This window comes from Curcuma longa, chromosome 14 (assembly GCF_044706935.1).
Source record: "Curcuma longa cultivar G26 ecotype Majalengka, Jawa Barat chromosome 14, ITB_CL_G26_1.1, whole genome shotgun sequence".
In the NCBI taxonomy this organism is placed as follows: Eukaryota; Viridiplantae; Streptophyta; class Magnoliopsida; order Zingiberales; family Zingiberaceae; genus Curcuma; species Curcuma longa.
In genome coordinates, this window is record NC_133874.1 from 6397782 (window position 1) to 6411208 (window position 13427).

Below are 13427 nucleotides of genomic sequence, written 5' to 3' on the forward strand. Positions count from 1 at the left end.
ATGGCGTCGCCGTTTGCCTGCTTCCCCTCAAACCCTTGCCCTCCTCTCTCGCCCCCTTCTCTTGTCCCCTCCCCTTCCTCCTCCTCCTCGATCGTGGCCGTTCATTCGACCCAAAGATCGATTCTTACCAGCTCCAATTTCTGTTGTTCGGTAGTTCGTCGCTCTGCCGGGGGTCTTCGATGCTCCGATGAGGAATTCCCGAAGGAAGGCCCAGTTGAAGTTGAAACAAAGGGGAAAGATATGGAAAAGACGAGAACGAGGAGGAAAAGAAAGCCGAGGCCCAAGTTCAACGCCCCGACCCTTGAGCGATGGTCCGGGAAGGTCTCCTCCTCGAGGTCCGCTTTCGATCAAAAGTTTCAGACTTCTTTGGACTTGGTTTCTTCGGATTCTCCATTTGGTCAGCCTTTGGATGAATTTGGAGCTTCAAATGAGAGCGTTGATGAAGAGCGAGGAGGGAGTAGGTTGCGCTTAATCATTGAGAAGTTAAATGCAACTGAGGGTGGGAAGTCTTCAGATTCAGACCTTTCATATGGATCCTTTGGGAACTCTGTTGACGCAGTTCTTCCTATGGCGAGTCGTATCATGGGCATGCAGACGAAGAAGTCGGCTCCTTGGGCACACTCAGCTAAGCATGATGAAGACGGTATCCGTCATGGTAACAAAAGTGAAGCTTTGGTAAAAAATATTGATTTTGGCGAAGATAATGTGAAGCCTAAAGAACTGAATTTGGTGGACGATAAGGGTGGAAGCTTCAACTATGGTGATCCTATAAATGTATTTCTGGAGGAAGAATGCCCTGCCCTTTCTTCTGACATGGACGCTCTAAGCTGTCCAACAGTTAGTGTTCCATTTGGAGAAGAAATATTCAGCTCTCAGCAAGCTAGTGTTCCAGTGAGAGATGATGAGTTGAGTGAAAAAAGAAGAGAGTACTGTGTTAGAGAAAGTGCTGAGAGGTTCAACGACCATAAGGGCTCAAGTTCCTCCAATGTCAGTATTGGCGTTCGTGTCTCTTCTGAAAACCCAGACATGGAACTGGTGCTTAATTCTGGGCACGATGACCTTGACGTAGCCAGTCCAGTGCCTTTCCCATGGGAAAGAGAAATTGATTCCATGGAGGGTGAACAGTTGCAAAGGAGTAACACTGAACTAGCAGAGAGGACTATACCAGAGCCGGAACTGCAGAGACTGAGAAACACTTCCTTAAGAATGAAAGAGAGGATGACTGTGGGGCTAGCAGGTGTGACTGAGGCTGTTGTGAAACGCATCCATGAGAAGTGGAAGGAGGTAGAAGTCGTCAAGTTAAGGTTTGAAGGCCCAGCCAGTCTGAACATGAAGAGGACACGTGAGATTTTAGAGGTTAGCTTTTCCTTTTTAAAACCAACTCTGTCATAATGTGGGATAATTATAATTGCTCTTTGGCACAATTCTGTCGAAGAAATATGATCTTAGCCTTGAAAGATATGTGTTTTGAGACCAAAGATCTATGCTTTATTACCAAAAGGTAGTTGACTGCAGCTAAAGGAAGTGTAACAAGAAAGGAAAAAAATGAAGATAATAGTATCAGAACATGCTTAATGGATCACTATTTCACACTAACATGATATTTTCGTGTAAGTGATCATAAATTCTCTTCATGGATGTCATAATTATAAAAGGAAATAAATTGAGAAGTTGCAGCTTTTGAAGCAACAAGAATTAATAAAATAAATATCTTCTTGGTGCTGTAGTTATGAATTTTAAGAATCAGAGACATCAGATTAGATATCAGCCTCTTTCTCTCATATTTGATATTATCCATGATATTCTTATTTGTCCCTCTTATTAAAACTAAATTAGGTCCTGAAATTGTAGCAAAAAACATTATTTGAGTAATATTCTTTTTTTGTTGTAAATGTACTGGATTTAGTCTTCATTGCTCAAATAATATTTTTCTTAACACAATTTCCTAACTCCTCAAGTCTAAAGCCCTTTTATCTGAACAACTAATATGATATTTTCTTGTATTTCAATATACTTACAGAGTAAAACCGGAGGCGTGGTCATTTGGAGGTCTGGAAGGTCAGTTGTGTTATATAGGGGAATGGCTTATCAACTTCCTTGCATCAATCAAGCGGAAACTTCATGTGCAATTTCAGGGAGCTCTGAAGCTGATTCTATGACATATGAAAACCTCTCTGAAGGATCTCCAGCTACAGCTTATATTGACAGTTTATTGGATCGGTTGGGTCCACGTTTCAAAGATTGGTCTGGTTGTAATCCACTTCCAGTTGATGCTGACTTGCTGCCCAGTCTAGTTCCTGGTTACAAACCACCATTTAGACTTCTCCCTTATAAGACCAGAAAATCTCTAAGAGATAAAGAAATGACGGTTCTGAGAAGGCTTGCTAGAACAATGCCCCCTCACTTTGTTCTAGGTATGGCACGATTATAAATTCATGCAAATAAATTATACTTTCTTTCATAATCTCTACTGAGATATCAATATTTGTCCATTTATGTAGGAAGAAACAGGCAACACCAAGGCTTGGCTGCTGCTATCGTAAAGTTATGGGAGAAATGTTCTATTGCTAAGATAGCCATCAAACGTGGCATACCAAATACCTCTAGTGAGAGAATGGCTGAAGAAATTAAGGTGGAGAGTATGATATGATTTATATTGGTAGGAATTAGAAATTTCTTTTTTTACTTTCACTTGTGAATATTAGTCGATTAATTTGCGAAGTCAATTATCTGTTCCTGTATAAACATGCTTTTGTTTTGCAAAACCTTATGGTCAATAATTTTCCTTTCACTTGTTCTTTAGTAGATTCTGTTGAAGAACTGACCTTTCTTCCTTCTTCTGTTGGTCCAGTTGACAGGCTTGACTAATTATTAAATGTAGTGATTCAAAGAAGAAGCTGTAAAGCCTTTAAAAGTTAAACAATTTTGTTTAATCAACATCTCTAACACTAGTATCCCCAAACTACGCTAGGAGGATCTAAGTAAGTTTGGGTCATGATACTTTTAGTGTATCTTATAGAGTAATTGAACTGGGCTTCCATGTCCCCTTGTATAAACTCCTGGTTCAGCACTACATGCCCTGATAATATTTTTGTTTTTTTTTCCTTTCTTGTATAAACGATCAACTTCCATCTACCTTTTCAATAATTATACCCACTGTACTGCTGCTCAAAACAAATTGTTAAACAAAATCAGTGGTCAATTGAAAAGAAATAAGTTATGAGACAAGATACAGAAATGTTTCTCCACCAAATTGATCTATTTCTCACCAGCATTAATAATTGTAGCAAGACAAATTGAATCAATTAGAGTAGAAGATGATGTGAGGGGTAGATGGAGACAAGAGAAAACTCTAGTTACTACAATAAAAATTGATTTACTGGTTTTGAAGTTTGCTAGCGCTATAGATTTAGATAGAGTTCAATAGAGGGATAAAATCCATATAAATGAGTAAAGAACCCCAAATAGTTAGGACAAACTTGGCTTGATGATGAAGACGATAATAATGATTAATGATTCTAGTATACAGTTTGTGATTTTCACAGCTGTCACACCCATATGGTTGTGTTTGGATTTAGTATCAGCACAAAATGCCTGAAGAATTATTGTGCTTACCATCTGTATGGTTGTTCTAGCAATATGCTTAGGTGGAATGTCGGAGTTATTCAAGTCTTTTACCATTTTCTCTGTATGATTGTGTGCATATAATTTTTAAATTTACTGAAATATGTCTCTTTCTTGTTGATGTCGAGAAACAGCAAAATAATTCTTGATTCCCAACTTTATCTGCAGAAATTGACAGGAGGAGTGCTTCTTTCTAGAAATAAAGAGTATTTTTTGCTCTATAGGGGTAATGATTTCGTGGCACCTTCAATTAGAGAGGTTCTTATAGAAAAAGAAAAGCTAGAGAACATTCACTACGATGGTGAAGAAGTAGCTCGATTGAGAGCAACGACATTGGTTGCAGATGCCAAAAGTGTCAAGGGTCCATTAGTTGCAGGTACCCTTGCAGAAACAGTGGAAGCCAAACGCCGATGGGGAAAACCATTAAACCCTGAGGAAAGAGACATGGCAAAGAAGAATATGGTTTTGACTAAACATGCATCTCTAGTTCGATTTCTTGAGAGAAAGCTAGTATTTGTAAGTTCTGGAATGCAAAAGATACTCTCATATCCTTCCTTTGAAGTTATAATCTTTTTTTGTTTTCAGAATCATCATGAAATGTCATATTCTTTTCGGATTCAGGCAAAATTAAAGGTCAGGAAGGCAGAGAAAGCTTTGTATAAAGTGCAGGAATTCCTACAGCCTGCAGATCTTCCAACTGATTTAGAGACTGTTACTGATGAGGAGCGGGCTTTGCTCCGTACTATCGGTCTTAAAATGAAGGGAGCTCTACTTTTGGGTAATCACTATTCTCATCATTTTATTTGAAATGTTGTTGATTTTGCTGATAACGACATGATCTTATGTTTATTGTTAAAATATTCAGGGAGACGGGGGGTTTTTGATGGAACTGTCGAAAACATGCACTTGAATTGGAAAAATAACGAACTCGTCAAGATTCTGGTGAAGGGGAAAAACTTTAAACAAGTAAAGCACATTGCAATTTCTCTTGAGGCTGAGAGTGGTGGGGTGCTGATTTCCCTTGATAAAACTACCAAGGGCTATGCAATTATCTTCTATCGCGGTAAGAATTATCAGCGGCCTCGAATTATAAAGCCTACAAATCTATTAACAAGGAGACAGGCATTAGCACGCTCTATAGAACTCCAAAGGCGCGAGGTAACATCATTCCATCATGCACTGCTTTTTTTCGATAAAATATGTACTTACTATTAATGCGCTATTTGCTAACTTTCAGGCCCTGCTTCATCATATTTCCAATCTGCAGGATCAAATTCAGATGCTAAAGTCTCAATTAGTATGCTCTTTCTTTCATATGATTCCATTTTTAATTTGAAGTTTATATTACTTCATGCTCTTGCCAGATTCATTGAGAACATGTCGGCTCCTATTATGTTTTTAGGATCATATGCAAGGTGATGAGGATGGAAATCAAGTCTTGAATGTGCAAGTAGACTTAACATTATGTTCCGATAACGAGAATCAGGTGGAGGTAAGTTTGCAGATTGTTGTCTTATAAGTAGCTCAGTTCCAAGGTATGTAAGCAACTGTTTCATGCTGTTTAATCATAAGAACTCAGAGGAGTTCGAGTAGCTTGGAATTTTAGGTCAATTACAAGCCGAGATCTACTTCGTATCTAATCGCGAAATAAAACTATGCTAATAGATCCGATAGGAATTGGATTGTACATGGATTTTTTATGCCAATCTTTTGCTCATATCAGGATGAAGGGGAAGAAGCCTATCTTGAAACATACAACAACCAAGATGAGGAGGAGGAGGCTGATGCTTCTCAATGAAACCAACAAATGCTAGAAGAGTAAGTCTAGCAATCAAAGGAAGTTGTCTATTCTTTTGTTTCATCGCCATTATTATTGTTATTATTTTTTGATAATTTAGGTGCTCAAGCTTCGCTTGATTAATTTAAAGGTAAGCTTTATGCCTACATAGAGGTTGAGGTTGAATTCTTTTGATCATCTTATTTGTTCTCCTTTAAGTGATTTATTTCCTTTAAGTCATTTATCTTTTCCTTTTCCTTGAAATAAGTCATCGATCCTGTTTGTATTCTTAGTTCCCTTTTAAGTGTCGTCGTGATTCGATTCTTATCCACTTCAATAAATCTGTTCAATCATAATTAACTCAATTATATTTTAGAGATAATTTTTTTAGAAAAAATGATACGTTACGTTACATGAAAAATGTAGCATGAAACTCAACATGACACACTCAATTTCATAAATGTGAGCCTCACTACATGGATGTGGGATCCATTGTACAAAGTGTGTCATGTTTAATTTCATGCTACATTTTTCATGTAGTGTATTATTATTCTTTTTTTAGTTCTGTCTATGATAAGTGGAGTCGGCTTGTAGGCTTGACCTAACACATTTGCAGAATTCATTAAAAAAAAAATTTAAGAGAAAGTTTACATTTTTTCTGATTTTTTATAAATTTTTTTATTAATATTAATATAAAAATATTTAGACTTTCATACATGTATTATGCTAAAATTATGCGGGAAAGGAGTTCTTCTCGCGAACAGCCACGTAAGCCTGCGCGCGATGAGCTGTACTCCAAGTTTTCTGTCCACGTAAAGTCGACGTGGCTCAGTCGAAAGTAACTTCGAGGAAAACAATCTCATCGGTTAAGCCACGTCGACGTCTCAGTTGTCGGTTTGCTCTATCTTCCTTTAGAACTTTCCAGAGTTTGCAGTGTCTTCTCGTCTGACGTGCCACCTCATTTTCCTCTTTCTCAAACCTAATTAATTTACAAAAACACCCTCATTAGCCTTTTAATTTTCCACGCGACGTGGCGGTGGCGTGGCGGCGCCGGCGGAGTCCTCCTTTCGCCGCCGCATCTCCTCCACCACCTCGTCCATCGCGGCGTCGGTGCCCTCTCCCTCGGCGTCGCATCTCATGAACACCTCCGCGATGTCGGCGGGCGTCATCTCCACCTCCGCGAGTAGCGCCTCCGCCTCCGGCATCCGCGGGTGCTCCTCCCCTGCTTCCAGGTAGTTCCTCGCCAGGATACGGAACGCCGCCGGGCCGCAGTAGGAGAGGTGGATCTTCCGGTCCATCCGCCCCGCTCGGAGAAGCGCCTCGTCGAGCCGCTCCGGGTGGTTCGTGGTGAAGATCATGAGCCGCTCCCCCACGCACGACGACCAGAGCCCGTCCACGAAGTTGAGCACGCCGGAGAGGCTCACTGTCGACGACCCGAATCCGTTGCTAGCGGGCGTGTGCTCCTCTTCTTCCTCTTTCGATCCGGGATCTTCGTCGTCGTGTTTGTTCTTCTTCTTCTTTCGATCGCTCAAATCGAGCAAGCAATCGGCGTCCTCGATCACGACGACCGACTTGGGGGTGGTGGAGGCTAGGAGCCGGCGTAGGACGGTGTTGGAGTGCACCGCCGTGAGCTCGAGGTCGTACACATCGAACTCGAGGAGATTAGCGATAGCGGCTATGAGGCTGGTCTTCCCTGTTCCCGGCGGGCCGTAGAGGAGGTAGCCGCGCTTCCAGGCGCGGCCGACGCGGGCGTAGTAGTCGCGGCGGGCAACAAAGCGGAGGAGGTCCTGGCGGATGTCGTCGCGGAGGGCCGGGTCAACAGCAAGGGTGTCGAACGTGGAGGGATGAGAGAAGGGGATCGGAGACCAGAGGCTGCGGTGATCGTCCCCGAAAATCTCAGCCCGGTTGGTGAAGAGGTGGCGCTCGCGGGAGGCGCACGCTATCCGCTCCGCCTCCTCAAGAACATGGGGGATGTAGGCGGAGCGCACGACCTGGCTATGGCGGCGGTGGAAGGTGAGCTCGAGGGAGCGTTGCTCGGCCGCGCTGGAACTGCTACGGAAGGGGTAGGAGGATCTCTCTTGTCCGACGACGACGGAGCTCCACCGGAGCGGGATACCTCGGAAGGAGTCGTGCGTGGTGTGGCAGCCAGGGAGGGAGGCGGCGGGGAGCGGGGACTCACGGTGCTTGGTGAGGCGGACGACGGCGGCGTCGTCGAGGCAGCGCGCGCCGAGGTACACATTGGCCGCGCTGTAGAGCTCGTTGGCGGAGCAGGTGGCGACGTCGTACTCGTCGATGAGTATCTTGGCGTCGTTGATCAAGCGCACCACGAGGCCGCGGAGGAGGAAGCTGATGAAGCGGTGAAACTCCGGCGGGAGGAAGTCGCAGTACGCCGTCCTCAGGAAGAGGATCGCCGCCAAAAGAGAGCCTATTGAGCTCCAATCCCAAATCATGCTCCTCTCGCAACTCCCCAATTCGAGAATGATCTACTGGTTTTGAAGGTTGCTATAGTTCGATAGATTCGGACAAAATCCAAATATTTGGGACAAACTTGGTTTGATGGTGAAGAAGATAATAATGATTAATAATTTTAGTATACAGATTGCGATCTTTCACAGGTGTCGACACTTTGCCATCAGCACAAAATGCCTGAAATATTATTGTGCTTATCAGCTGTACGGTGGCTCTAAGGTTGCACGTTGGAGTTATTTAAGTCTTTTACCATTTTTCTCTGTATGAGTTTGTGCATATAGTTTTTTGTTAAAAAAAAATACTGAAATATATGTCTCTTTCTTGTTGATGTCAAGAAACTTGACAGGGGGAGTGTTTCTTTCTTGGGAACAAAGAGTATATTTGAGAGAAAGATAGTATTTTAAGTGTTGGACCGAGGTCGGTAGAGAGGATGAATAGTAATTCTTGTTTTAGTACGTAACAGAAAAAAAAGATAAAATATAAAGTAGCATCAGTTCCAATTCTATGGTCGATCATCTTATCAAAATTATCACTAGCTCTCTCCTTGTTGGATAGAAATTTCTTACAACATCAATTCTGAGAGTTTTGTGATTGCTTTAGAATGCTTCTTGAGATATAGAAATGTAGTGGTATTTGTCTTTAAAACTCCTAAGAATTGATTGTGAAAACTTCCTTAAAATATTTTTTTATAGCATTAATGTTGATTTTTCACCTAGCAGTCGAGTGATTATTATCACCAATTGATTGCTCTATTGAATTCAACTATTATATTTGTGGAACGGCTCTTAACAATTCTATTTGGCCATGAATAATTGATTGTTACTGTTCAATGTTCAAACAGTCTAGTGTTGCAATCGATTTAAAAATCTTTTATTTATTATTACAGTACCATCAATCAACTGATCAAACTAATCAAAGGCGGGGCTATGTATTGTTCTGCTTGGGCTTTAGCCAGGGGACTTGACGGAGTTAAAGAGGAACCTGTAGTTTAAATTTATGGTAGAAAAAAAAATAAAAATTGTGTGAAGGAGGAGGATAGCTTGGAACTTTCGATAAGTTTAGGATTAGTCCAAAAATTGTAAAATTTCTGACTCCGTCATTGGAACTAATAAATTGACAAATGAGCAACCAGTCGAGTCTTTTATCAAGTTCTGAATTTTTCATTCGCTCGAATGATGACATTACTCAGGATCAGTCGAGTCGATTAAACGATTTCTTAACTTTTCATCTGATATAATAACAATCAACTGAGTGTTACTATTCATCAATCGATGATTATCATAACGAAAACACCAAAATAGTCGTATTGATCGACTTTTTGTTTGTTACCGTAATAGTTGATCGTTACAGTTCAAAATCACGGATCAAGATTATTGTTCTTGATTATTGTGGCACAGTCAATTAATATTGTGCATAACATCCGGTCAATTTTAATTGGTCAGGATTTTTCTCATTATCAAGTGTTCAATCAATTTCGACTTAATTGAATTTTAAATTGTCATGATCAACATTGATTTATTTGGCATCTCACTCAATCAACTAATATATTAATCAAATATCAAATTTTAATTTAAATCAACTTGAAATTGATCAATCGAACTTAATCAACTGATCAATCAAGATTAGAAATCGACTGCACCAAAAATAATAGTAAAATATGGAATGCAATTGCTTGGACTTTTAATCAGATGGAGGTGAGTTCGCATGTAAGCAATTGCTTCATGCTGTTTAATCATAAAAACCCAAAGAAGTTAGAGTAGCTTGACAAAAGTACGCCATAGATCCAATAGAAATTGGGAACTACATGGATTTAATTGAAAAAATATTTAGAATTTTATGCGTGTATTATATTGGAAAAAAAAAGAAGAAATTACTCTATGAAAGAAGTCCTTCATGCTATGGTCCACGTAGGCCCGCGCGCTATGATCCACGTAGGCCTGCGCGCGACGACCTGTGATCGGATTGTTGTGTCCACGTAAAGTCCACGTTGCTAAGTCAAAAGTAGCGAAGAGCAAAACAATCACATTTATTAAGCCACGTCGACGTCTCCTTCTTTCTTCAGAAATTTCCAAACTCAAGTTTGCGGTCTCTAACATGCCACGTCACTTTCTCTCTTTCTCAAACATAATTTACCAAAACACCCTCGGCCTATAATTGTTCCACGCATTCTACTTATGTCGCCGCCGTGGCGGTGGCGGTGGTGGCGGCGGCCTGCTCCTTTCGCCGCCGCATCTCCTCCACCACCTCGTCCATCGCGGCGTCGGTGCCCTCTCCCTCGGCGTCGCATCTCATGAACACCTCCGCGATGTCGGCGGGCGTCATCTCCACCTCCGCCAGTAGCGCCTCCGCCTCCCGCATCCGCGGGTGCTCCTCCGCCGCCTCCAGGTAGTTCCGCGCCAGGATTTGGAATGCCGCCGGGCCGCAGTACGAGAGGTGGATCTTCCGGTCCATCCGCCCCGCCCGGAGCAGCGCCTCGTCGAGCCGCTCCGGGTGGTTCGTGGTGAAGATCATGAGCCGCTCCCCCACGCACGACGACCAGAGCCCGTCCACGAAGTTGAGCACGCCGGAGAGGCTCACCGTAGACCACCCGAACCCATCGCTAGCCGGCGTCTGCTCCTCCTCTTCCTCTTTCGATCTGGGATCTTCGTCGTCGTGTTTGTTGTTCTTCTTCTTTCGATCGCTCAAATCGAGCGAGCAATCGGCATCCTCGATCACGACGACCGACTTGGGGGTGGTGGAGGCTAGGAGCCGGCGTAGGACGGTGTTGGAGTGCACCGCCGTGAGCTCGAGGTCGTACACATCGAACTCGAGGAGATTAGCGATAGCGGCTATGAGGCTGGTCTTCCCTGTTCCCGGCGGGCCGTAGAGGAGGTAGCCGCGCTTCCAGGCGCGGCCGACGCGGGCGTAGTAGTCGCGGCGGGCGACAAAGCGGAGGAGGTCTTGGCGGATGTCGTCGCGGAGGGCCGGGTCAATGGCAAGGGTGTCGAACGTGGAGGGGTGAGAGAAGGGGACCGGAGACCAGAGGCTGCGGTGATCGTCGCCGAAAATTTCGGCGCGGTTAGTGAAGAGGAGTCGCTCGCGGGAGGCGCTCGCTATGCGCTCCGCCTCCTCCAGAACATGGGGGATGTAGGCGGACCGCACGACAAGGCTGTGGCGGCGGTGGAAGGTGAGCTCGAGGGAGCGGTGCTCGGCGGCGCTGGAACTGCCACGGAAGGGGTAGGAGGAACTATCTTGTCCGACGACGACGGAGCTCCACCGGAGTGGGATGCCTCGGAAGGAGTCGTGGGTGGTGTGGCATCCGGGGAGGGAGGCGGCGGGGAGGGGCGAGCCGCGGCGCTTGGTGAGGCGGACGACGGCGGCGTCGTCGAGGCAGCGGGCGCCGAGGTACGCATTGGCGGCGCTGTAGAGTTCGTTGGCGGAGTAGGTGGCGACGTCATACTCGTCGATGATGATCTTGGCGTCGTTGTTCAGGCGCGCCCTGACGCCGCGGAGGAGGAAGCTGATGAAGCGGTGAAGCTCCGGCGGGAGGAAGTTGCAGTAGGCCGTCCTCAGGAAGAGGAGCGTGGCCAAAACAGAGCCTATCGAGCTCAAATCCCAATCCATGCTCTCGCAACTCCCCAATTCGCTAGCTACTCGATCGACGAGGGAACGTAAATTTATAGGGAATCCGATCGAATTGATAATTACTAAAAATAATGAAGAAATTGGCAGGAATGGTGACGTATCCAGTGGCCGACTCAGATTAATTTCGAAAGATTGCGGCGGCGTCCTTCTCGATGTTCTTGAGGCGTCTGAATGCATGGGAATAATTTAGCTAAATAAAAAGGGTTAATTATGTATCATTAACACCTTTAATTGTGGATTGTTTACTGGGATATATGTCAGGATTTTCGATTAGGAACGAATTTAATAAATTAAAAAATTAATAAAATTTATATGATAAAAATTATATATTATTTTCGTATATATATACATGCGTGGTGTAAAAAAAAAATGAGCATGATCCTCAACACCTATAAAAAAAATAGATTAGAATTAAGAGTTTTCAGATTGAGAGTGGTTCAAATTGAGAGTTTTAGATTCGATTGAATTAAATTCGGATTAAATTTAGATTAGTTTCAGATCGGTTCAAGTCGAATTTGAATTGACTCAATTTAAGATTTAAGAACTTTTTTTCGAGGGTTAAATTAATTTTTATTTTAAAAATAAAGATGTTTTATGTAGTATTAATATGATAACGATAACATAGTGAAATAAAAAAAATTTATTGGGAAAATAGTAAAAAAAAATTCTCCCAAGTTGTTCCGGGGTTTTTGGATTCGTGCAAGTTATCCGAGTTCTGATTCGAATTTAGGATTTGAATTAAATTTGAGTTTGGATTGAGATTTTTTAATAATATTTTATTTTAATCCAAATTGAACACATTTAACCCATCTGAATTGACACCCTTATATATATATATAATACTTTTTTATATAGATTTTATGCTTCATTTAAAAATGTTAAATAATAATTTTATTGTCATATCGAATGCATCTTTTCAATATATGATATTAAATAATTATTTATCGTATCATTTCTCAATCGATTATGAAATGAAATTTTGATTATACTCGATGATGTTTTTTCTTACTCCAAAATCATTATGATACTCATTCGAATCAATATAAGTAGATGACGGAGAGGAAGTTGTGGAGGAGATGAAGGAGGAGGAAATGATGGAGTAGGAGATGATATGTTTGAAATAAGTTCATCTATCATCTTGTTAAAATCCATTAATATTTCTATTTCACTTAATTTATCATTAATATAATATTTTACCTACATAATCAATTAATTTAATGACAATTTTTTCTTATAATTTAGAAATAAATAATAAATAATTTTTTTAATAGTCTCAAATTTTATATTTACTTCACAACTACACATAATAATTTTTAAAAAATATATTTCATAATTAGAATTCATCAACATTTTTAAAAAATTATTTAACTTTAAAAACTTAAAATATATATGCTAATTTTTTTTTAAAAAATTTCAAACATCCATGTATGTCGATTTTTACAATCCAAAAGCCTAGATTTTAAATATAAAAGTTAAAAATAAATTTAAATTAAAAAATTTCGACCTTAGTATTTAGTTCTAGTTGATAGAACAATCCTTCGATTTCGAAGTTATTTTCTTTGACACATATTCAAAAACAAAATACAACTAAATTAATCAATCAAATCTTAAAATTTTTGATTCAAGATGTCTAAAAATATAATCAACAATCAAAAATTGAGTTAGGATTTGACTTCCACTCACCACACATCATAACTTTTGAAATCATAATATAAAGACTGAAATTGAGACTAAGTTTTTTCAAATCATCATTTTCGGAGATGAATCGACGGCGACTATAAGAAATACATCGTGCAGCTTCGACGAGAGAAGAGGGCCGACAGATTCATTCTAAATTATGATATTTTCTCGTGAAAGTGGTATCAATAGATAATTTAAATCCATACTTTTTAAAAGTGGTATTAATTTTAACTTACGACGAAGAATGACGATG

General features: G+C 41.4%; 3 protein-coding genes across 3 annotated transcripts; 1 reads left to right on the forward strand and 2 right to left on the reverse strand.

Annotated features, from left to right (window-relative positions):
- LOC141845143 (CRM-domain containing factor CFM3, chloroplastic/mitochondrial-like) lies at positions 1–5573 on the forward strand. The gene is made up of 9 exons (XM_074733192.1): positions 1–1356; positions 2021–2414; positions 2502–2632; positions 3793–4140; positions 4246–4402; positions 4490–4782; positions 4862–4921; positions 5027–5116; positions 5348–5573. Exons 1-9 carry the CDS (start codon positions 1–3, stop codon positions 5420–5422), a joined length of 2904 nt encoding a protein of 967 aa, XP_074589293.1. The 3' UTR covers positions 5423–5573.
- An 841-nt stretch (positions 5574–6414) lies between these two features.
- On the reverse strand, positions 6415–7851 carry LOC141844818 (AAA-ATPase At3g28510-like). The gene has a single exon (XM_074732810.1). It carries the CDS (start codon positions 7849–7851, stop codon positions 6415–6417), a length of 1437 nt encoding a protein of 478 aa, XP_074588911.1.
- Positions 7852–10042: 2191 nt separating this feature from the next.
- LOC141844820 (AAA-ATPase At3g50940-like) lies at positions 10043–11473 on the reverse strand. Its single transcript, XM_074732811.1, has one exon. It carries the CDS (start codon positions 11471–11473, stop codon positions 10043–10045), a length of 1431 nt encoding a protein of 476 aa, XP_074588912.1.
- Positions 11474–13427: the final 1954 nt, after the last annotated feature.